Raw genomic sequence first — 22,595 nt, 5'->3', positions numbered from 1 at the left:
ACTTGGATATTGGTTAATTGCCAAATTAAATCTCTAATTTTCACTTCTCTTACCTCTTGACCCAGAACTTTTCATAATCTTACCTGAACCCACTCTAGCAAAGTTCGCTTCAATTCCCCTTTACACTATATTTCTCTCCATTCCTGGAACAAGACATTCACACATTTACATGTTTTTCTCTCTGCCTTTAATCTCCTTTACTATCTTTTCCAAATGGCAGTGCTTATTCATCCTACATAACTTGGCTTAAACACCACCTCTCATAAGAAGCTTTATCTTTCTCTCAGTAAAGTGGATCCATATCATTATTTCAAGACCGTCCCCATTAGTAACTAAGGTAGGGATAGCATCTTATGCTTATTCTTTGTTTTTGTTCTAGGACTTAGCACAATGCCTGGAAAAGCAATAAATACTTGTCAAGTCAATGAATCCCAAATGGTGCTTGACAGCTGGCAACAACCAACCAAGAAATGCCAACTACTGTACTTCAATACAGAATGGGGAAGGGGAAAACACCCAGGCTGACTATGAATTACAATGGTTCAATAATAACCAATTATCAATCTTTAAAATACCTCAAACTATATTTCAAATATTGTGCAAAAGTTTATCTCTTAGCTTAACTCACTCATACTCCCTAAATAAAACTAACGAAATATCTAAGAAGTACTTCAAACCTTTCTCTAGTATACTTAAGTGGGTTGATATGAAAGAACACAAGAATGTCAAATGATTAAGATACTTGACTCCAGGTTAAATATGATATAGATAAATGGGTTAAATTCTAAATGTATTAATGGACAGCAAAAATAAACATAAAGAGTGGTGCCTGGCTGATTCAATCAGTAGAACACAAAATTCTTGATCTCAGGGTCATGAGTTCAAGCTCCACATTTGCTAGAGTCTAGTTTTTAAAAAATAAAAATTAAAAAAGACATTTAAGTTTAAAAAAAAAAAAGGTAAAAAGAAAAAAGTAAAGTCATATAAAGGATTTAACCCATGTGGTCATTACCAATTTTCCTTGGACAAATCACAGTAAAAGAAAGTGAGAACAAAAAGAAAAATAAAGATAGGAATGCCTGAGTAGCTCAGTTGGTTAAGGATCTGCCTTTGGCTCTGGTCATGATCCCAGGGTCCTGGGACTGAGTCCCACATCAGGCTCCCTGCTCAGCATGGAGCCTGCTTCTCCCTCTGGCTGCCACTCCCCCTGCCTGTCGTCTTTCTTTCTCTCTGACAAATAAATAAACAACAAAACGAAACAAACCTTTTAAAAAAAGTAAAGAAAGGGGTACCTGGGTGGCTCAGTGGGTTAAAGCCTCTGCCTTCAGCTCAGGTCATGATCCCAGGGTCCTGGGATCGAGCTCCGCATCGGGCTCTCTGCTCAGCATGGAGCCTGCTTCCCTCTCTCTCTGCCTGCTTCTCTGCCTACTTGTGATCTCTCTCTCTCTCTCTGTTAAATAAATTAATAAAATCTTTTAAAAATAATAATAATAAAATAAAAATAAATAAAGAAAAAAGTAAAGAAAAATAAAAATCGTTGGAGTTGGAGGGCGTGGTGTGCCTGGCTCAGCTGGTTATGCATCTGCCCTCAGCTCAGGTCATGGAATCAAGCCCCTGCATCAGGCTCCCTGTTCAGCAGGGAGCTTGCTTCTCCCCCTCCCACCTCCCCCTTCCCGTTCATGCTCTCTCACTCTCTCTCAAATAAATAAATAAAATCTTTAAAAAAGAGAGAGAGAGAGAGTGTTCACCAAATAACTTCACCTCTTAGAAACAAATGATAGGGACACCTGGGTGGCTCAGTGGGTTAAGTGGCTGCCTTTGGGCTTGAGTCATGGTACCAGGGTCCTGGGATGGGGCCATGAATCAGGCTCCCTCCTCAGCGGAGAGTCTGCTTCTCCCTCTCCCTCTGCCTGCTGCTCTGCCTACTTGTGTTCTCTCTCCATCTCTCTAATAAATAAATCTATAAAATTAAAAAAAAAAAAAGAAACATGATATTTCCTAACTTCCTAAATACTGTGCATAGTCATATGCAAAGTCAGGAAAATAAAGTCTTAATTTCAAATTATCAAAATCAAACTGTCATAAAATAGTGTTTGGGGTTTCTTTTTAAAATTTATTTATTTGACAGAAAGACACACAGTGAGAGAGGAAACACAAGCAGGGGGAGAGGGAGAAGCAGGCTTCCTGCTGATCAGGGAGTCCATGTGGGGCCGGATCCCAGGACCCTGGGATCATGACCTGAGCTGAAGGTAGATCCTTAACAACTGAGTCACCCAGGCTCCCAAAATCAGTGGTTTTGAAGGTATGTTCTCCTCAGCATGACAGTATATTATAAGAATACGAATCTGGAAATACATTAAATACCCAATAACAAATGATAAAGTTAAGTTAATATACCCCTAAGATGTAATAATTCCACTGAAGATGATGTGGAATTTCCCTGGAATTTTACAGAATAACCTTTCCTTATGTCATCAACATTTAGGAAAAAGTAAGAATACTACTTAGTATCTTTTTATCTTATAGCTTTATATATTTTTTTAAAGATTTATTTATTTATTTGACACAGAGAGAGAGAGAGAGAGAGATCACAAGTAGGCAGAGGCAGGCAGTGAGAGAGGGGGAGTCAGGACTGACTCCCTGCTGAGGATTACTCCCTGCTGAGCAGAAAGCCCAATGCGGGGCTCAATCACAAGACCCTGAGACTATGACCTGAGCCTAAAGCAGAGGCTTAACCCACTGAACCACCCACGAGCCCCTTATAGCTTTATCTTATAGCTTTTCTATTTTACTTATTTTTTTAAGTAGGTTCCCACCCAACCTGAGGCTTGAACTCATGACTCTGATATCAAGTCACATGCCCTACCCACTGAGCCCGCCAGGTGCTCCCTTACAACTTTTTTTTTTTTATTTTTATTTTGAGATCACTGTGAAAACTAACACAGAAATCCCGTTTCTCTTTACCCAGTTTCTCCCAATAGCAGTATCTTGTAAAATCATAGTACATTATCAACATCAAGATACTGACTTTAATACAATCTACTTCCTTATTGAGAGTCCCCCAGTTTTACTGTATTTATTCACATTTGTTGTGTGTTTATTTACTTCTATGCAATTTATCGCAAATGTAGGCTCATGTATCTGCCACCTAGTAGAGATACAAAATAGTTCTATCACCACAAAAATCCCTCTTGTTATCCTTTCATAACCACACTCCTTCCTTACAGCTTTTTATATTTTCAGCAATTGTGAATTCATTCAAACATCTTTATTAAATAACTATGTGCCAAGCACTCTTCTTTGTATACAAATAGCATGGATTATTTTTTCCAGTTTGTAAATGCAATTTTTCAAAAGACAAGGTTTTTTGTCTTTCAATTCAATTTTGGAAATATATGGAAAAATTCAACTGAGAAGTATTACTAATGGAAAAGACACTTTAGGAACAAATACAGAGTGCATTGATTGAATAATTCCGGGAATATTGTGGTAATAAGCACAAAAAATTTCAGTATCATATTATTATAATCTGATTAGCTTTAGAGAGATTTGGGTAATAAAATCATACTAACTTCCAAAGAAAGCTTTATAATAAAGATTTACAGAATCAATTAGGTTTATTCTTTCTTCACTTACAATTCAAAGTACACTAATTTAGCGGATTTTCTTCCAATAAGTTATTACAGCAGGCTTTACATAAAAAGGACTACTCAAAGGATACAATTCAAGATATAAAAGTATTCAAATGTCTAAAAAGTTATCCCAAATTAAAACACCTGTTCTTCGGGGCACTGGGTGACTCAGTGGGTTAAAGCCTCTGCCTTCAGTTCAGGTCATGATCTCAGGGTCCTGGGATCGAGTCCCGCATCGGGCTCTCTGCTTCTCTCTCTCTCTGCCTGCCTCTCTGCCTACTTGTGATCTCTCTGTCAAATAAATAAAATCTTAAAAAAAAAAAAAAGAAGACGACGACGACAATGAAATGGCAAACCACAGACTGAAAGAAATTATTTGCAAAATACCTGATAAAGACTTGTATCTGAAATTAATTTACCTTTTTTTTTGTAAAGATTTTTATTTATTTGACAGAGAGAGACCACAAGTAGGTGGAGAGAGAGAGAGAGAGGAGGAGGAAGCAGGCTCCCTGCCAAGCAGAGAGCCGGATGCAGGACTTGCTCCCAGAACTCTGAGATCATGACCCGAGCCGAAGGCAGAGGCTTAACCCACTGAGCCACCCAGGCGCCCGCTATCTATCTATCTTTAAAGCAAGCTCCACACCTAGCATGGAGCCCAGTGCAGGGCTTGAACTCACACCCTGAGATCAAGATCTGAGCTGAGATCAAGAGGCCCGTGCTTAGGGCACCTGGGTGGCTCTGTTGGTTGAGCAACCCGCTCTTAGTTTCCACTCAGGTCATGATCTCAGGGTCACAGGATCAAACCCACTCAGCAGAGAATCTGCTTCCCCTCTCCATCTGCCCTCCCCCTGCACACTCTCTGTCTCTCAAATAAATAAAAAAAGGAATCTTTTTTTTTTAAGATTTTTTATTTATTTATTTGACAGACAGAGATCACAAGTAGGCAGATAGGCAGGCAGAGAGACAGAGGGGGAAGCAGGCTTGCCGCTGAACAGAGAGCCCGATACAGGGTTCCATCCCAGGACCCTGGGATCATGACCTCAGCTGAAGGCAGAGGCTTTAACCCACTGAGCCACCCAGGTGCCCCTAAATAAATCTTTTTTAAAAAGAGTCAGATGCTTTGCTGATGGAGCCACCCAGGCAACCCTGTATTTGAAATTTAAAAAACAAAACTTAATAATAATAAGCCAAGCAATCAAACAGAAAAGAAAATTTGATCTTGAGACTTTGCAAAAAATATTCAAATGCAATAAATAAAGGAAAAGCTGACTAACATCATTAGTAACCAGGAAAATATAAATTGAACACACAATGAGATACCACTACATATCCACGAGAATGTCTATAAGTTTTGTGTTTTTTTAAATTTTAAGTAATAAAAATAAATAAAATGGAATGCCTGGGTGGCTCAGACAATTAAGCCGCTGCCTTTGGCTCGGGTCATGGTCCCAGAGTCCTGGAGTAAGAGTCCCGTATCAGGCTCCTTGCTCAGTGGGGAACCTGCTTCTCTCTCTACCTGTGCCTGCCACTCTGCCTGCTTGTGCTCTCTCTTTCTAACAAATAAATACACAAATAAAATCTATTTTTAATAAATAAATAAATAGAATAAAAAGGTTAACTGGAACCTTTATACATTGCTGAAGTATGCAAAATGGCACAGCCAGTTTGGAAAATAGTTTGGTGGCAGTTTCACCGCAAACTAAACAGACACTTATCACACCACCCAGCAATTCTCCTCCCATGTATTTACCCAAGAGAAATGAAACCGTATGAACACTCAAAGACCTGTATGTAAATGTAAATGTCCAGAATAACTTTATTCTCATAGCTGAAAACTGGAAACTCAAATCTCTACAAACTGGTGAACTGATAAATAAATTGTACTATATTCAACAACAAAAAGGAACAACTGACAATGCATATAAAATCAATAAATCTCAAACATATTTTTCGAAGTAGAAAAAAAGCCAGATATAGAAAACTATATAATTCCATTTAGATGACATTCTAAAAATAAATAAATAAATAAAAACAAAAGGACAGAAGACAGATCAGTAATTGCCAGAGGCTAGGGAGGGAACTGACTTCATAGGGTCAGGGAGAACTCCTTTTTTTTTTTTTTTTTAAGATATTTTATTTATTTGAGAGAGAAACAGAGCACAAGCAGAGGGTGGGTAGAGGGAGAAGAGGGACAAACAGACTCCCGGCCAAGTGCAGAGCCTGAGGCCAGCTCTATCCCAAGACCTGAGATCAAGACTTGAACCAAAGTCAGACATTTAACCTATTAACCAATTAAGCCACCCAGGTGTCCCAAAAGAACATTTTGTAGGGACAGAAATGTTCTATACCTATACCTTAATTGTGGTAGTGGCTACATTTATGTATACACCTGTCAAAACTCACTGAATTGTTCAATTAAAAAGGTGAATTCACTACACCTAAATTATACTTCAAAAAACGTGACAAAAGAAAAATTATCCCAAGTAAAAAAAACTATAATAAAATCATACATTTTACTATCCAGATTGTACAATTTATAAAAGCTTCTGGATTTTGTTATTTAAAAAAATAATACTCCCTGGGGTGCCTAGCTAGCTCAGTACAGCGTGCGACTCTTGACCTCGGGATTGTGAGCTGGAGCTTCACGTGTGATGCAGGGTTTACTAAAAAATAAAAAACAGGGCACCTGGGTGGCTCAGGTGGTTAAGCATCTGCCTTCGGCTCAGGTCATGATGCCAGGGTTCTGGGATCGAGCCCTGCACTGGGCTCCCTGCTTGGCAGGAAGCCTGCTTGGCAGGAAGCCTGCTTCTCCCTCACCCACTCCCCCTGCTTGTGTTCCCTCTCTTGCTGTGTCTCTCTCTGTCAAATAAATAAATAAAATCTTAAAAAAATAAAAATAATTAAAAATTAAAAATAGGTCACCTTGGTGGCTCAGTCAGTTAGTCTGAACTCTGGATTTCGGCTCTGGTCATGATCTCAGCATTGTGAGTTCGAGCCCCACATGGCTCAAGTGCTGGGCCTGAGCCGGCTTAGGATTCTCTCTCTCTCTGTCCCCACCAAAAAATAATACATAATAATAAAAATAATAAAATAATCCTCCCTTTCCCTCCTGTGGGATGGTGAGTAATCATGTTAGCCCTAGTGTGGTGGGGGTTGTCAGAGCCCAAGTGAAGCAAGGAAGGAGTCCATATGGGAAGAAATCATGTGTTCAACCCAAGCACTGGAAGAGGGTGTCAACACAGAGGGGCAACCTTGCACGGGACACTAGGTCTCACAGAGTGAAGAGGATGTCTTCACATGAAAGCAGTCCAATTTAGGGTATCAGAGCCTAAGTGGGGTAAGAAATACATCCAGAAACAGTGGGGAAGCTAACATGGGGTGTTAGAATCAGAGCAGGTTGAAGAAGGTATCCCTGAATTGGGACATCCTAGTATGGACTGTTAGCTTCTTAGAGGGGTAGCAGAATGGAAGGGATATAAGAAGAATCAGCAGAGAAAAAAGGCATCCAGGAGAGGAGAGGGTGGTAGCAAATATGAAACTTTGTTTAAATACAGGAAGATATGAACAAATAAGTAAATATATTAAGGATAATGGAAGCCAGATTTCTTACTATAAGAGAAGAGTATTATATCTCATAGTATATGTATATGCATATCTATATATGAGTATATATACTCATATATATGAGTATATATATGAATATTTCTCACTATGAGAGACAACTATTACAAATATGAAAAAGAACTAGAATTTGTACTGAAATGGGAAGTATTAGCATGAACTCATCATTTACAATATATACAGATAAATAAATATAGATATAAATGTGTGTGTACATACATCTATATATTCCCAGCTTCATCCATTAAGAGGGTGCGGGAACATTAACAACCCAACAAAAAAAAAAACATATTAGCACTGAGATTGTAGCTTCAAAATGTCCAAGAAACAGCCAATTGCAGGACTAAGGCAGGTACAGTATAGGATAAATCGGTGGGAAAAAGTAAAGACATGCTCAAGGAATGATGGTGACATGTTATAAGGACACAAAAACCAGCCTGAATGAGCTCTTATTGGCCAAATAAGGAACAATCTAAACATCAAAATAAATAGTAGGGGCCCCTGGGTGGCTCAGTCATTGGGCATCTGCCTTCAGCTTAGGTCATGATCCCAGGGTCCTGGTATCAAGCCCCGCATCTGCATCCCCATCCAGCTCCCTGCTCAGCGGGAAGCCTGCTTCTCCCTTTCCCACTGCCCCTGCTTGTGTTCTCTATCTCGCTGTGTCTCTCTCTGTTAAATAAATAAATAAAGTCTTTTTAAAAATAGTAATAGAATATAATTCACTAAAAAATATTCATACAGGTAGGAATACAGGAATACATTAAAAGTTATATGAGGAGGGGCACCTGTGGTAGCTCAGTGGGTTAAAGCCTCTGCCTTCGGCTCAGGTCATGATCCCAGGGTCCTGGGATCGAGCCCCACATCCCCACATCGGGCTCTCTGGTCAGCAGGGAGCCTGCTTTCTCCTGTCTCTCTGCCTGCCTCTCTGGCTACTTGTGATCTGTCTGTCAAATAAATAAAATCTTAAAAAAAAAAAAGTTCTTAAAAGTTAGATGAGGAACAACATATTTACATAGTTTCAAAGTACTCCACACAAAACTATGTATTAACAATTACATATTAACTTTATAGTGAGGAAGCCCAGCAGGCATTGCTTATATCAAGTAAGTAATCAAAGTAAAAAATCACCAATAATGGGATAAACTGAAATTGTGTACCACCTGATAGACTGCAATGAGCATCACTTTTGTGATTTGTCTACCCAAGTATATAGCCTGTATGTATCTAATCATAAGAGAACAGATAATCCCAAATTGAGGGGCATTCATTCTACAAAATAACTGCCCTGTAATCTTCATAAATGTCAAGGTTATGAAAGTCAAGAGAAGATGGAGGAACTGTTCCAGAATGAAGAAAACTAAAGAGATATGACAAGTAAAAGCAACATATAATTCTGAATGGGATCCTTTTGCCAGTAGAAAGATTAATGGCAAAATCAACAAAGCTTGAACCAGTCTGAAAACTAAATGGAATACTGTGTCAGTACAAATTCCCTGATTTTGATAATTGCATTGATTATGCAGAATATCCCTGTTTGTAAAAAATGCACACTAAAGCAATCGGGGGTAATAGGGCATCAGGTCAGCAGCTTCCTCTCAAATGGTTCAGAGAAAAAGTTCTTTGTACCTTACTTGCAAGTTTTCTGCAAGTACGTGATTGTTTCAGGTTTTTGGGTTGTTTTTTTTTAAAGATTTTATTTATTTATTTGACAGAGAGAGAGAGATCACAAGTAGCCAGAGAGGCAAGTGGGGCGGGGGGTTGAGCAGAGAGCCCAATGTGGGGCTCCATCCTAGAACTCAAGACCATAACGGAGACAATGACTGGAGCCAAAGGCAGAGGCTTAACACAGTAGGCCACCCAGGCACCCCTGATTGTTTCAGTTTAAAGTGAGGGGAAAAAACAATGTTGATAAGAATGAAATAATATTAAAAATAAACTGTGATTCTTCATATTGTTAATCTTGGTTAGACACCAGACTATGCAAAATTACTAGGAAATCAAATGTTGGATCCAGAAGACACTTTAAATACAGTCCAACCCCTTCTCTTTTGACCTCAATCAGGTTGTGAATAGTGAAAGATTTAAAAATATAAAACCCCACTAAAGGAAGTTATTAGAAGAGTAATAGCGAAAGGGGCCGTTGACCAAGAGTGGGTAGAACAATGACATTCTGCCACTACAAATAGCTGTAACCATCAGCAAAGCACAATCTCAGCATCTCCTCCAAAAGATGAAGGGCCTTGTCTGCCGCTATCTAAAATTCCTTGCAAACGTGCAACTGGAAATACCCTGAAATAGCTGTGCTTCCCAGTTCAGTTTATTACATTACGCTTAGCTATACAGTAATACAAAGAAATGCAAATACAAAATAAACGTGCATGAACCCTGAACTTTAAGTTGCACAAGTCCGTAATGAAACTGAAATACAATGCATTTGCCAAATTGTTCCTTATGAATCATAAGAATAATTAAAACACACATTAAACACTGCACGTCAACTACACTCAAAAAAAACCCAAAAAACCTTTTTAATCCAAAAAAATTTTTTAAACCGCAAATCAACGTGAAACAAGACTTTCAGCGGTCGGCTGACTGTCCTTACTTAAAGATAGTGTTCAGACACTCTGAAATGACTGTCATATCTGTCCTGAAAGAACAGGGAGCATTTCCTAGAAATGTTTAAAAGTGCAAGGATCCTCTCCCCGTCCCCGGTACCACGCGTCCACTGGGGCGGTGACTAGACAGGCCCCCAACAACGCAGGGATAAAGTAGCACTGGACTCTCTCAGCATTTCCTTTTGGAGAAGCCAGCCCCCTGCGTCACTCGTTACTCACTCAGGATGCAGGGCAGAAGTTTATCCCCAACGAACTTAACACAGTTGGCTCCCGCCCTCCCACCCCGCAGTCCTGCCCAATCTCGCCGGCACAAGGGCGCTGCCCCTGGTACCCGGCCACCTCCAGCGCGAGGGTCGCGGCACCCAGACTTGCCTCGAGTTGGCCCAGCTGGGCCTCCCTGAGCCCCCGCGGCCGCGGCCTCCTCCCCCTCTTCTCCCCTCCCCCTCCCCTCGTGCCGGTCCCTCACGCCCACCGCGAGGCTCAGCCCCGCCAAGAAGGCCGGACACCCACCCGCAGCTCCGCCGCCGCCCGGCCCGGCCCTCCCCGCCTCCCGGCTGCGACGCCCAGCCCCGCAGAGCCCACTGGACAGCAGCCGGGGGGTGGGGGTTAGGGGGGACGGGGGCGGGGAGGCCTGGGGGCGGCGCCCGCCCCACACCCTTACCTGGCTTCTCGTGGTCGTAGCCTACTACGATGAAGTAGTCAGCCAGCCGGGCCATGGCCGCCGCCGCCGCGCCGGGGAAGCAGGTGCCCGTAGCCGCCCTCGCCGCCGCCGCCCACCCGGCCCGGGAGGGCTCAGCATTTTCCCTGCAGCGGCAGTAGCGGCAGCGGCGGCACTTCAGCCATGTTTGACAACCGAGGCGCACTCTGCGCCTGCGCCGCGCGGAGCGCCCGCTCCTCCCCCGCCCCCACCCCCGCTGACTCGGGAACCCCTTGCGGGCGGTGAGCCCACTCCGCAGCATCTAGGGCCGCGCGGACAGCTGGTTTGCGGAGTGGGCAGCCGGGGGTATTCCCGCCACTGCAGCCACTCGGGGCGGTTCATTTGAAGCCTGGCTGCCCCTTCGTGGCCCACCTCCGCCTCCCCCTCCCCTATTTTTTCCAAAGCAGGAGTCCTTCCCTCCGCCTTCTCTATTCTTTCTTTCGGGATCTGGTTAGAAGAGACAGGGATGGTTGAGGGGTCTCCTGGAAAGTTTGGTTTTTCCCCTCCCCCCTCTACTCCCCTCCCAAAACGAGATTCTCCCGCCTTCGACTGAAGCATGGAATTTGCACTGCCAGGGCTTTTGCTGCACGTTTCCTGTTTATGTTGTGCAGATGGGAATTTTAGGAACATGCCACCGAGCAGGCGGGGGGAGGGAGAGACTCTTGCGCAATCTTGAGGCGCCTCTTGCTTCAGTGCTGGGTGGGCTGGGGGCGGTTGGTCTGGGCTTCCCCGGGAGTGCCCGAAGTGGGACAGGGCGGGGGGTGGGGTGGGGGCGAAGTGGGGGAGCTGGATTCCGCCAAAGAACAGGGCATCACCGGGATCCTCCTAGACTGGCGGGATCCAACGGAGTACGAGGGAAGAGGCTTTGTCTCTCTTTCAGGGGAGACCCTCCCTCCCTTCTGCATTTTCTCTGCTTGCAATGTTCCCAGGGCTTTCGAAGCCAGAGCCGTGGTGACTTCAACTTCCCTACCCAAGAACGCAATAAAATGAATTAGTGGGTCTCATCATCCAATCTAGGAATTATCTAGGTCATTTTCTTGTTTGCTGTTCGTATTGATCATTTCGAATTTGACTGGTGAGTCACCCAGATGACTTTGTTTTATCAGTTGTTAGTATCTGAGGAAGTTTTAGTAGTTGGATGTTACAGATGGTAGACTGAAGTTTTCTGCTCTCCATGATTGGCAAATATGATCATCTTAGTGGTTACTTATCACTACTCATTAATTGAGGACTTGACCCTTACCATTTATATCTAAGAACTCTGACCAGTGTCTGGTATACAGTAGGTGCTCAACTATTTTTAATGGGTGATTGTACAATTTCCCCCAACTACCCACAGGAAGTTGCAATAGCTTGAACTCTGAACTGGAAGTCCAGAGGGTTGGAGTTTCAACTTCTGAAAGTTTAATTGATCATTTCCTCTCTGTGCTGTACTTTCTTCATTTATAAATTGAGAGGGCTGGGCTATGCTAGAACTGAAATTCCCGGGAAGGAATATGTTAACTCTAGGAATTTGTTTGCAAATTGCCTGCTGTCAAACTGAATCAGCCTAGTTACAGGGGTGGAGGGAAGATAACAGATTACTCTTGAAAATAATTAAACCAAAAAACGCCTCAGTCACACGTCCTGTAAGAATCCTCTCTATAACTTCCCTGAAGAGCTCATCATCCAGCTTGATCACTTTCAGTAAGGGGTAACCTTACTGCCTTGGGAGGCAGCCCATTCCACTGTTTATATTATTATTATTATTATTATTATTATTATTATTATTATTATTATTTTAAGATTTTATTTGTTTATTTGAGAAAGAGAGATCACAAGCAGGGAGGAAGGGTAAAGAAGCATACTCCCCACTGAGCAGGGAGACTGATGCGAGACTCAATCCAAGGACCCTGAGATCATGACCTGAGCTGAAGGCAGACACTTAACTGACTGAGCCACCAGGAGCCCCCCATTCCACTGTTTAAAAGACCTATTGTTAGAAAGGTCTTCCTCATTTATGTTAGAGTTGTCCTGTAACTTCCCCTAATTTTGCTCTCTGGAACTACCCAGAAAACAACAACAACAACAACAATCTATCTTTCAGATAGAGTTCCATATTTTTAAGGCAGCTGTCATATTCCTTCCCCATTTTACTTTTCTTTAAATTAAGGCAAAGTGGTACCTGGCAGACTCAGTCGGAAGAGTATGTGACTCTTGGTCTCAAGGTCTTGAGTTCTGACCACATGTTGGGTATAAAGATTACCTAAATTAAAAAAAACTTTTAAAAAAATAATGTGATGGGGCAGCTGGGTGGCTCAGTGGATTAAAGCCTCGGCCTTAAGCTCAGGTCATGATCCCAGGATCTTCCGATCCAGCCCCGAATCAGGCTCTCTGCTCCGCCAGGAGTCTGCTTCCCCTGACCTCTCTCTCTGCAGGCCTCTTGCCTACTTGTGATCTCTGTCAAATAAATAAATAAAATCTTTTTTTAAAAATGTGAAATTTAGGGCGCCTGGGTGGCTCAGTGGGTTAAGCCGCTGCCTTCGGCTCAGGTCATGATCTCAGGGTCCTGGGATCGAGTCCCGCATCGGGCTCTCTGCTCAGCAGGGAGCCTGCTTTCTCCTCTCTCTCTCTCTCTGCCTGCCTCTCTGTCTACTTGTGATCTCTCTCTGTCAAATAAATAAATTAAAAAAAAAAAAAGTGAAATTTACATATCATAAAATTAACCCCGTTAAAGTGTGCAATTGGGTGGTATTTAGTAGATTCAAAATGTTGTATAACTACCACTTCTATATAGCTCCAAAACAATTTTGATCATACCCAGTAAGCAGTCACTCCCACTTCCCCTCCCCCAGCTCCTTGTAACTACCAATTTTTTTTCTCTGTGGATTTGACTATTATGGATATTTTATATAAATGGAATCATACAGGGGCACCTGGGTGGCTCAGTGGGTTAAAGCCTCTGCCTTCAGCTCAGGTCATGATCCCAGCGTCCTGGGATCGAGCCCCACATGGGGCTCCCTGTTCAGTGGGGAGCCTGCTTCCCCCTCTCTCTCTGCTTGCCTCTCTGCCTACATGTGATCTCTGTTAAATAAATAAATAAAACCTTAAAAAAAAAAAAGTAATCATACAATATGTGACCTTTGTAGGTTCTTTCATTTAGTATAATGTTTTCAGATTTCATCCATGTTGTAACATGTATCAGTATTTTGTACTTTTTATGGCTGAATAATATTCCATTTTATGTATATACCATATGAAATATAATGTATCTAATTTTTTTGTTTTCTGTGCTTTTGGTTTTATATCTAGTGCCATTGACAAATCCAAGGTCATAAAAATTTGCTCCTATTTTCTAAGAGTTTCATAGTTTTAGCTCTTGTATTTATTTATTTTTTAAATATTTTATTTATTTATTTGACAGAGAGAGAGGTCACAAGTAGGCAGAGAGGCAGGCAGAGAGAGAGGGAGAAACAGGCTCCCCACTGAGCAGAGAGCCCGACGCGGGGCTCGATCCCAGGACCCTGAGATCATGACCCGAGCCGAAGGCAGAGACTTAAACCACTGAGCCACCCAGGCACCCCTAGCTCTTGTATTTAGACCATTTTGAGTTTTTTGCACATGATATAGGAGTCCCATTTAGCTTTCTTTTTTTTTTTTTTTTAAGATTTATTTATTTGACAGACAGAGATCACAAGTAGGCAGAGAGGCAGGCAGAGAGAGAGAGAGAGAGAGGAGGAAGCAGGCTCCCAGCCAAGCAGAGAGCCCGATGCGGGGCTCGATCCCAGGACCCTGGGATCATGACCTGAGCTGAAGGCAGAGGCTTTAACCCGCTGAGCCACCCAGGTGCCCCCCCCATTTAACTTTCTAAATGTGTTGAGTTTTATTTTATTAATAAGTGTTGGCTCAAGTTATTTAAACTTTTTTTTTTAACCAAAGCTTAGTTGTTTTCAAAGCCTAGAATTAAATGCTGTGTACTATAAGGCATATTCCATTCTGCTGGGTGGGCTGCCATTCCATTTCCAATGTATGTTCTGTAGCAAAAGGATTTTGACATATCCTAGTTGTATGTATAAAGCACCGTATGTTTATATACACATGTGAACATATTTAGCATACACTGGAGCTGTGCTTTGTTTCTTGGCCAACAGTTGCCAGTCTGCTGAAACTGATAAACCCTGACAAGGTCGCTGATTACTGAGGTTGGCTGAAGGCCAGACCATCCCCTTGAGATAACCACCATCACCTTTCACCAAAGAGTGTGGGAGTAAAGCAATCCCAGATTTGTTTTACTGATGTCTGGCAGGAGCAGGAAGGGAAGAAGAATATGCAACACAATGATGATACAAACACAGCAGATGCCTTTCATTCATGCTTTAGAAGAAAAAAGGGCCAATTACTAGTAAGCAAGAATTATCAGTTCTCTCCTCCTACAGTTGGCTGTTGCGGAGTGAGTGGTTGATCTCTGCAGTCATTTCAAGTGCTTCCTGTGGTTAGCCACTACAGTTCAGAGAGGCAGTATGAGAGTTAGACTTAACCAAATATCCATGGGCGGGGCTGGGGCCTCTTCAAATGGTCTCTACAACCAGTAACAAAGGAGACCACTTAGAAAGTTGCCTGATCCATTCCCATATCTCCATCCACTCAGTTGCCTAGTAATAAACTTAATGATCCTTACCCTTGACATAACGCCTTTCTCAGCCCTACATTCATCACTCAGCCCTATTGATCTTACTTCCTAAATATGTATACTGCTCTCCACCCCCATGGCCACCCTACTATCTGAGCCACCATGTGAGCCATTATTACTTTCCACCTTAACTATTGCAGTAACTTCCTAACTGATGTCCCTGTTTCATGGGTGGTTCCAGAGTTTCCATGTAGGTAAAACTGAAGGACAGTAAGTGAGCTATGAACCTTGTCTTCAAATTAAATTTGTATAGCAAACACACTGTTTCTACGTGGGGTGTATGTTTGGAGTTCAGGAAGGAGACTTCAGAAATGGTTGATGGAAATCAACCAGTTGCTTTTCATACGTGTGATTATATGAATACTTGAATCCTGACACACATATTAAGTACCCCTGACATTAGCAGTTATAATATAAGTGGATATAAGTGCTGTGAGAGTTTGCAGGCTGCTTTTACTTAGCTTGCATGTTTATTTGGTGAGCAGGACTGGCTACATAATTTGTAGAACCCAATGCAAATGAAAATGTAGGACCCTCTGTTCAAAAATTATTAAGAATTTCAAAACAAGGGGCACCTGGGTGGCTCAGTCGATTAAGTAGCTGCCTTCGGCTAAGGATTGAGCCCCGCATCAAGCTCCCTGCTCAGCCGAGAGCCTGCTTCACCCTCTCCCTCGGCCTGCTGCTCTGCCTACTTGTGCTCTCTATCTCTGTGTCAAATAATAAATAAATAAAAACTTTTAAAAAAATTTCAAAACAGGGCACCGGGGCAGCTCAGTTGATTAAGCATCTGCCTTCAGCTCAGGTCATGGTGCATGGGGTCCTGGGATCCAGCCCTATCTTGGGCGCTCTGTTCAGTGGGTGCCTGCTTCTCCCTCTTCTTCTGCGTGTCTCGCCCCCTGCTTGTGCGTGCTCTCTCTCTCTGTCAAATAAACAAAATCTTAAAAAAAAAAAAAAAACACTTCAAAACAGTGACAAACAGAGCATTAAACCAAGTGTAGGACCCTGTGTGACAGAACATGGTACATGCTCATGAAGCTGCCTCTTTTGGTGAACTTAGGGCAGAATGTGAGTGTGTATGTGTGTTTAGGGGTACATTAATAGAGATTTTAAGGGGAATAGGCCCTCACCTGTCTCTCCAGGGTGCCACCATTGCAACTGTTTCCCTTCTTGTTCTTTAATCCATTCAACACATTAAATAGCCAAAGCAGGGGCGCTGGGTAGCTCAGGGGGTAAAGCGAGTGACTCTTGATCTCATGGTCATTTCAAGCCCCACCTTGGCAATATAGATTACTTTATTTTTTTTAAAGATTTTTTATTTTATTTATTTGACAGAGAGAGATCACAAGTAGACAGAGAGGCAGGCAGAGAGAGAGAGAGAGGGAAGCAGGCTCCCTGCTGAGCAGAGAACCTGACGCGGGACTCGATCCCAGGACCCTGAGATCATGACCTGAGCCGAAGGCAGAGGCTTAACCCACTGAGCCACCCAGGCGCCCCTATAGATTACTTTAAAAAAGTAAATAACCAGTGGGGCGCCTGGGTGGCTCAGTGGGTTAAAGCCTCTGCCTTCAGCTCAGGTCATTGTCCCAGGGTCCTGGGATCGAGGCCCGCATCAAGCTCTCTGCTTATCAGGGAGCCTGCTTCCTCCTCTCTCTGCCTGCCTCTCTGCCTACTTGTGATCTCTGTCTGTCAAGTAAATAATCAAAAGTCTTAAAAAAAAAAAAAAGTAAATAGCCAAAATGTTCCTTTAAGTAAATGTGTGTCAGATCATGTCTTTCCCAACTTTAAACCTGTCAATATATTCCCATGTCATCATGAATAAAGTGCAAAATCTTCATCATGTCCCAAAGGGTCCTATTTGCTCTAATCCTGATGACCTTGTTAATCTCATTTCATGTCCCTCTTCCTCCTCACTCAATACATTTCAACTATACTGGCCTCTCCCTCATGTACCAAGCACTTTCTTACCCCTAAGGCTTTGTTCATCCTGTTTCCTCCATTTGGAACACTAGGTCCCCCTAGTTTTGCCTTTCCTTCAAAACACTTACCATAGTTTATAATCATGTATTTATTCTTTTGAAGATTTATTTATGTCAGCCTATCCCATTACGCTGTAAGCTCACTGAAGACAAGAATGATGTTTGCACTGATGATTTCTGTATGTACAGAGCTAGGCATGTAATACATGCTCAGTAAATATTTGTTAAAGGAATAAATGCACTTTCAAATTATGCAAGCCCATATATAAGAACTGCTTCATTACTGTGTATGGTGGTTCTAATCTGTTAGGATAGGATCCCACCTGGAGGCAGGTAGCATAATTGTTGCTCCTGTTAACACCTTGGCTACAGCTGAAACCCAAATGATCTAATCATCACTTTTATAATCCATTTATTAATGACATACATTGTGTCATCAGTAGTAAATTTCTCTTGAAGTCATCTTGTCTTATTCTGTTATAGCTGTTAGTATAACAAGCTTCCATTTGTTTACCTTCTTCTCCATATTCTCTTTCATTTATCCTACAGCAATTTATATTCTGTTAAGCGTCAGGGAGGTTTGTTTTCTAGTTTTATCACACACAAAGACTGATTTTTTCTTTTTTCTTTTTTTAAATACATATATAATTTTTTTTAGTAAACTCTACATCCAGTGTTTCAAATTGACCACCCCAAGATCAAGAGTTGCATGTTCTATAGACTCAGCCAGGTGCTCTAGAACTGATTGCTTCTGTCCATCTATTTTGTGTAAAAGCACAAAAATGAGGCAGCAAATTGTATGCCTATTTTACACTTAATTTGATTTATGTACATGAATTATGGACAAGAATTTTTCTGTAAAGGATCTATATTTTATTAGCTCTTTGGAGAAGTCAGAGATCCCAAAGAAGTGCCAAGTTTTGAATCCTGGTTTACCTCTCCCTGTGAGTCACCAAATCTGCAAAGCCGATTGTGTCCTTTCCGTAAAAACTATTTTTTTTAAGATTTTATTTATTTATTTGACAGAGAGAGATCACAAGTAGATAGAGAGGCAGGCAGAGAGAGAGAGAGAGGGAAGCAGGCTCCCTGCTGAGCAGAGAGCCAGATGCGGGACTCGATCCCAGGACCCCGAGATCATGACCTGAGCCGAAGGCAGCGGCTTAACCCACTGAGCCACCCAGGCGTCCCCCGTAAAAACTATTTTGTGTTATGACTCCAGGAGTTTCTTAAACCTTGTTTTCAAATGGACTTTGTAAACAATTCCTCAGCTCAGCAGGGTTGTTTTGAAACATATGAATAATACATTATAAAACTTGTTTGAAAAAAGAGGCATCTGAGATAATTATGCAATGCACTTAGCTACTCGCTTTTATTCTTATAAATATCATTAATATTATATATTGCTTCTCATTATTTTTCTTCATGACCTGAGTGTGGTCACACTGGCTTTAACTGAGAAACCACCGCCACAATTTTTTTTTAAACTCCAAACATTACTAAGAATAAGGCTTGGGTTGAGGGCCTAAAAATAATGCAGTTGGAATGTGAAGAAATGAGACACCAATACAACAAATATTTAGCATATTTGTGTGTCTTTATATATGATTTCGGGATACATACATTTATTACCCTGCTTTGGGGTTTATTTACAATCCGACCCTTTAAGAATTCTTGGGCACAAAAAGAAAAAAGTGGATCTTCATTAACCAGCATTTCTTTCTTTTTTTTTGTCTTTCTCTTGACAGTGAGATTTTAAAGATGTTTCTTCCTTCCCCCCTTCCTTCTACTCAGTGTGAATCTACAATCACTGCAACTTGGATGAAACTCCACGTTAACAAATCACCAGAAGCAGAACTCCCGCTGTGGCGTTTCCTTCTAGATCTGACCGTTTAACTGAAAATCAGTCCTCTGTGTGTGTGTGTGTGTGTGTGTGTGTCTTTAGCGATAAGTAAGCGAACACTATGTTACACGCGGGAAAAACACATGCCAACATTTGGCAAATTTTATATACTTTTCCAATTTATAGCCCACGATCCCCAAGGGAAACACTCTGGTTTCTGTCGGCCACCTACGCACACGCAGACACACGCGAGGGCGCGCGCGTGCACACGCATACACACACTTTCCAACATAACGCGGGTTCTAGCAAAATCCCGAGCTGCCATTCCAGTACTTTGCTTTAAAAAATAATAATAATAATAATTGGCGGGGTCTTCAAGCGTCAGATCTCTAAGTGCTAGAGCGACTAGGCGCACCTGAGCTGATAAGAAGTATGCCAAGGCTGTCAGGTGGGAATTCCTGGGGTCGCTGCTATGTCGCTGGAGCAGGCACGGGAGCCAGGAGGAGTGGAGCCGAGTCCACTCCTGGGTTTGCTTTGCTTTTTGAAGCAGCCCCAAGCTCAAAGCGAAGTTTGCATCTGGATCGCGCTTTGCTATCCTGCAGGGAAGCTAGAGCGAATTCTCTGCACTCCCCACCCGCTCCCACGGAATCGTGGGCTTTCCAAAAAAAAAAAAAACCACAAAGAGGAGGAAACGAGGTACAGCCACAGTACCTCCGCAGTGCGCCCCCTGCACCGCCCCCCACCCTCAGGGATGGTGGGAACTGGAAAGAACGAGTCCAGACCACGGGACCTGCCCCGGCTGTGGGCGGGTGCCCAGCTGTCCTTGACCTCTACAGCAGTTGAGGCGCGCGCGCCAGGGAAATGAAAGTAAAACCTGTCTTGGCGCGGATCCAACTGGAAGCTGGCGACAACTCATATCCCCAGAGAATGTCTTGGACCGGGTTGGTGCGAAGAGCCTGACTCCCAGGGAACAAACTGAAACGAAGAGACGGGAAGTGGGAGAAAAGCAGACTAGCTTGGCTGAGGGCGGCTCCTGGAAACAGAGCAGGCGCACGGTAATACCTACTGTCGGAGGTGGCAAGAGACTAGCCACCCGATCCGGTCTGCTGCAATGACAGCCCTGCGGACTGCCAGGCGGCCGGAACCCAGACTCTACGCTGCTGAGCACCCATCTGACCCTGAGCTCATATCAGAATCAGACTCAACACCGGGTCCAGGAATCTGTCCCCCACCCTCAGCTGGAACTCAGATCCCTTTAGGTGACTCCCTTAGGGAAAAGTCCCCAGAATAAATAACTTGGGCCATTCCTTCCCGGGTGCAGTATCCATGGTTCAGTCCTGAGAATGAAAAGCCACTGAACCAGCAGTGTGTGGTCCAACTAGTCAAGGACCCTGCCAAACAGCACCCAGCCTTCTTTGTACTGGGTCTCAGAAAAAATTTGGCAAGGCAGGTAGGAAGCATAGAGGTCTGCAGGGGTCACATGACAGATGGGGAAACTAGAGGGGAAACATACTGTACCCACCTTCACACAGCCCCAGGGTGGGTACTAGAAGCCAGTCCACAGAGTCCCAGTGGCCCTGTGCCCCCGCCCTCGCCTCTTAGTCTAGGCACCAGTCTTCAGGACTTGAGAGTAGGGAAGGGGGTGATAGGATACCAGAGAACAAGAATACAAGAACTAGGGAGCTTGGTGGGGCTGAGTTCCCTCCCAGTTTGGCCCTCAGAAGGGAAGTAAGAAAGTAAAGTCAGGAAGGGGTGATGGAGGGCCCCCTGGGTGGCTCAGTCGGTTAAGCATCTACCTTCAGCTCAGGTCATGATCCCAGAATCCTTGAATGGAGCCCCACCTCAAGCTTCCTTGCTCAGCAGGGAACCTGCTGCCCCCCCCTCCCCCATTTGTGGGCTCCCTCTCTCTCTCTGGCAAATAAATAAATAAAATATTATATTTTTTAAAAAGGCAGTGATGGAAGAACCCAAACGGGTGACAAACGTGCTTGGGTGATTCATCATGAACAGGCATAAATCCCTGGGCGAGGGCTAGGACTCCCCTTTCCCCCTTGACGGAATGATGACCCCAGCCTAGAAATATCTATGCCTCGCCCAAATCTGCGGTGCTTGCTTGCCAGGCTGTTAGGTCTTTACTGCTTCCTACTTTTGGTGTGACTTTGGTCAAATTCCTCCCTCTCTGAACTTAAATTTCCTGCTTGGTGAAATAAGAACAGTAATGTCAACCCTCCATCCCTAACTCAAGGGTAGGCGTTAGGGTCAAAGATCAGGAGATGGTTGTGTTTTGTAAACTCTAAAGCGATTAACATACGTGAAGCATTAGTGTGCTCCCGGGCAGTAAATCTTCACGTTTACAATGGGTGAATGAAGGGGCGCCTGGGTGGCTCTGTCATTGGGTGTCTGCCTTCGGCTCAGGTCACGAGGATCGAGCCCCACATCGGGCTCCCTGCTGGGTGGGATGCCTGCTTCTCCCTCTCCCACTCCCCTTGCTTGTGTTCCCTCTATTCCTATGTCTTTCTCTGTCAAATAAATAAAATCTTTTTAAAAACAACAACAGGGGCGCCTGGGTGGCTCAGTGGGTTAAAGCCTCTGCCTTAAGCTCAGGTCATGATCTCGGGGTCCTGGGATGGAGCCTGACATCAGGCTCTCTGCTCAGCCGGGAGCCTGCTTCCCCCCCCCCCCCCCTGCCAGAGTCTCTGCCTACTTGTGATCGCTGTGTGAAATAAATAAATAAAATCTTTAAAAACAATGACAAACAATAGGTGAATGAAATCTCCGAGGGCATCAAGGCAAACTCTCAGGTTGTAAACTTGTAAGGAATAAACTGGACTACAAGGGGGGTGGGGTGGGGAACGAAACAGCATCGTCCGTTCTAATTTTGGTTATTCCCTTATTTCCAAATAGGCAATTAAATTCTGAAACTTCAGATAATTCTCCCTTCCAAATCCCAATTCTCAAATCAGCCTTTCCGAGCCTTGCCCCTATTGCGAAATCTTACTAGCCCATTCCAGAACCTTGGAGTCTCGGCCTCTCTTGGGGTGCTGGCGAGCCCCATTCCTCTAGTCTCTGCTGGGTGTCCTGCCCCTGCGGCTCCGGGGGAGTCTGGGGTCGCGTTCAGGTCAGGCGCCGAGCCGGCAGGGGGCGCGGTCCACTCGAGGCCAGCGCTCCCGAGGTCCCGGGCTCCGGCCATCCCTGTGGTACCTCCCGCTGACTCTCGCAGTTCCGGGCCAGTAGGCCTCGCACTCTGGGTTGCATAGGTCCTGAGTAAGGACCCCAAGAGGTGGTACCGGTCCTACTTCGCCCTGGTTTATATTCTGAAGTTTGTGCCCAGGGAGTTATGGTTGTGGCAGTTCCTACAACAACCTTTGGAGCTCCTGAGTTTTCTGGCACGAGGGACCCCCACCCCTCCATTCCCAAACCTTGGGACAAGCAACGCGCGCGCTGCAGTGGAGAAGCCCGCGCGCGCCCGAAGAATGGGAGGGTGCGAGGGCAGCCCAGGCCCCGCCCCCTGTGCTCCTATAAAGCCGAGGAACCAGAGCCGGCCA

At 43.8% G+C, this 22,595-nt stretch overlaps 1 protein-coding gene across 3 annotated transcripts in view; it reads right to left on the bottom strand.

Annotated features, from left to right (window-relative positions):
- SBF2 (SET binding factor 2) overlaps positions 1-10,736 on the bottom strand; it is a 503,560-nt gene extending 492,824 nt beyond the window's left edge. For 2 of the 3 annotated variants that reach the window (XM_046014552.1, XM_046014551.1), the window contains exon 1: positions 10,530-10,712. In XM_046014552.1, coding sequence (XP_045870508.1) covers positions 10,530-10,584 — 55 coding nt within the window. In that variant the 5' untranslated portion in view covers positions 10,585-10,712. Of the gene's footprint in view, positions 1-10,529 lie in introns of all 3 variants that reach the window. The other variant, XM_046014550.1, reaches the window with a different exon arrangement.
- Positions 10,737-22,595: the final 11,859 nt, after the last annotated feature.

This window comes from Meles meles, chromosome 8 (genome assembly GCF_922984935.1).
Source record: "Meles meles chromosome 8, mMelMel3.1 paternal haplotype, whole genome shotgun sequence".
In the NCBI taxonomy this organism is placed as follows: domain Eukaryota; kingdom Metazoa; phylum Chordata; class Mammalia; order Carnivora; family Mustelidae; genus Meles; species Meles meles.
Note: the sequence above shows the minus strand (reverse complement) of the source record. Positions and strands in the feature narration are given on the sequence as shown.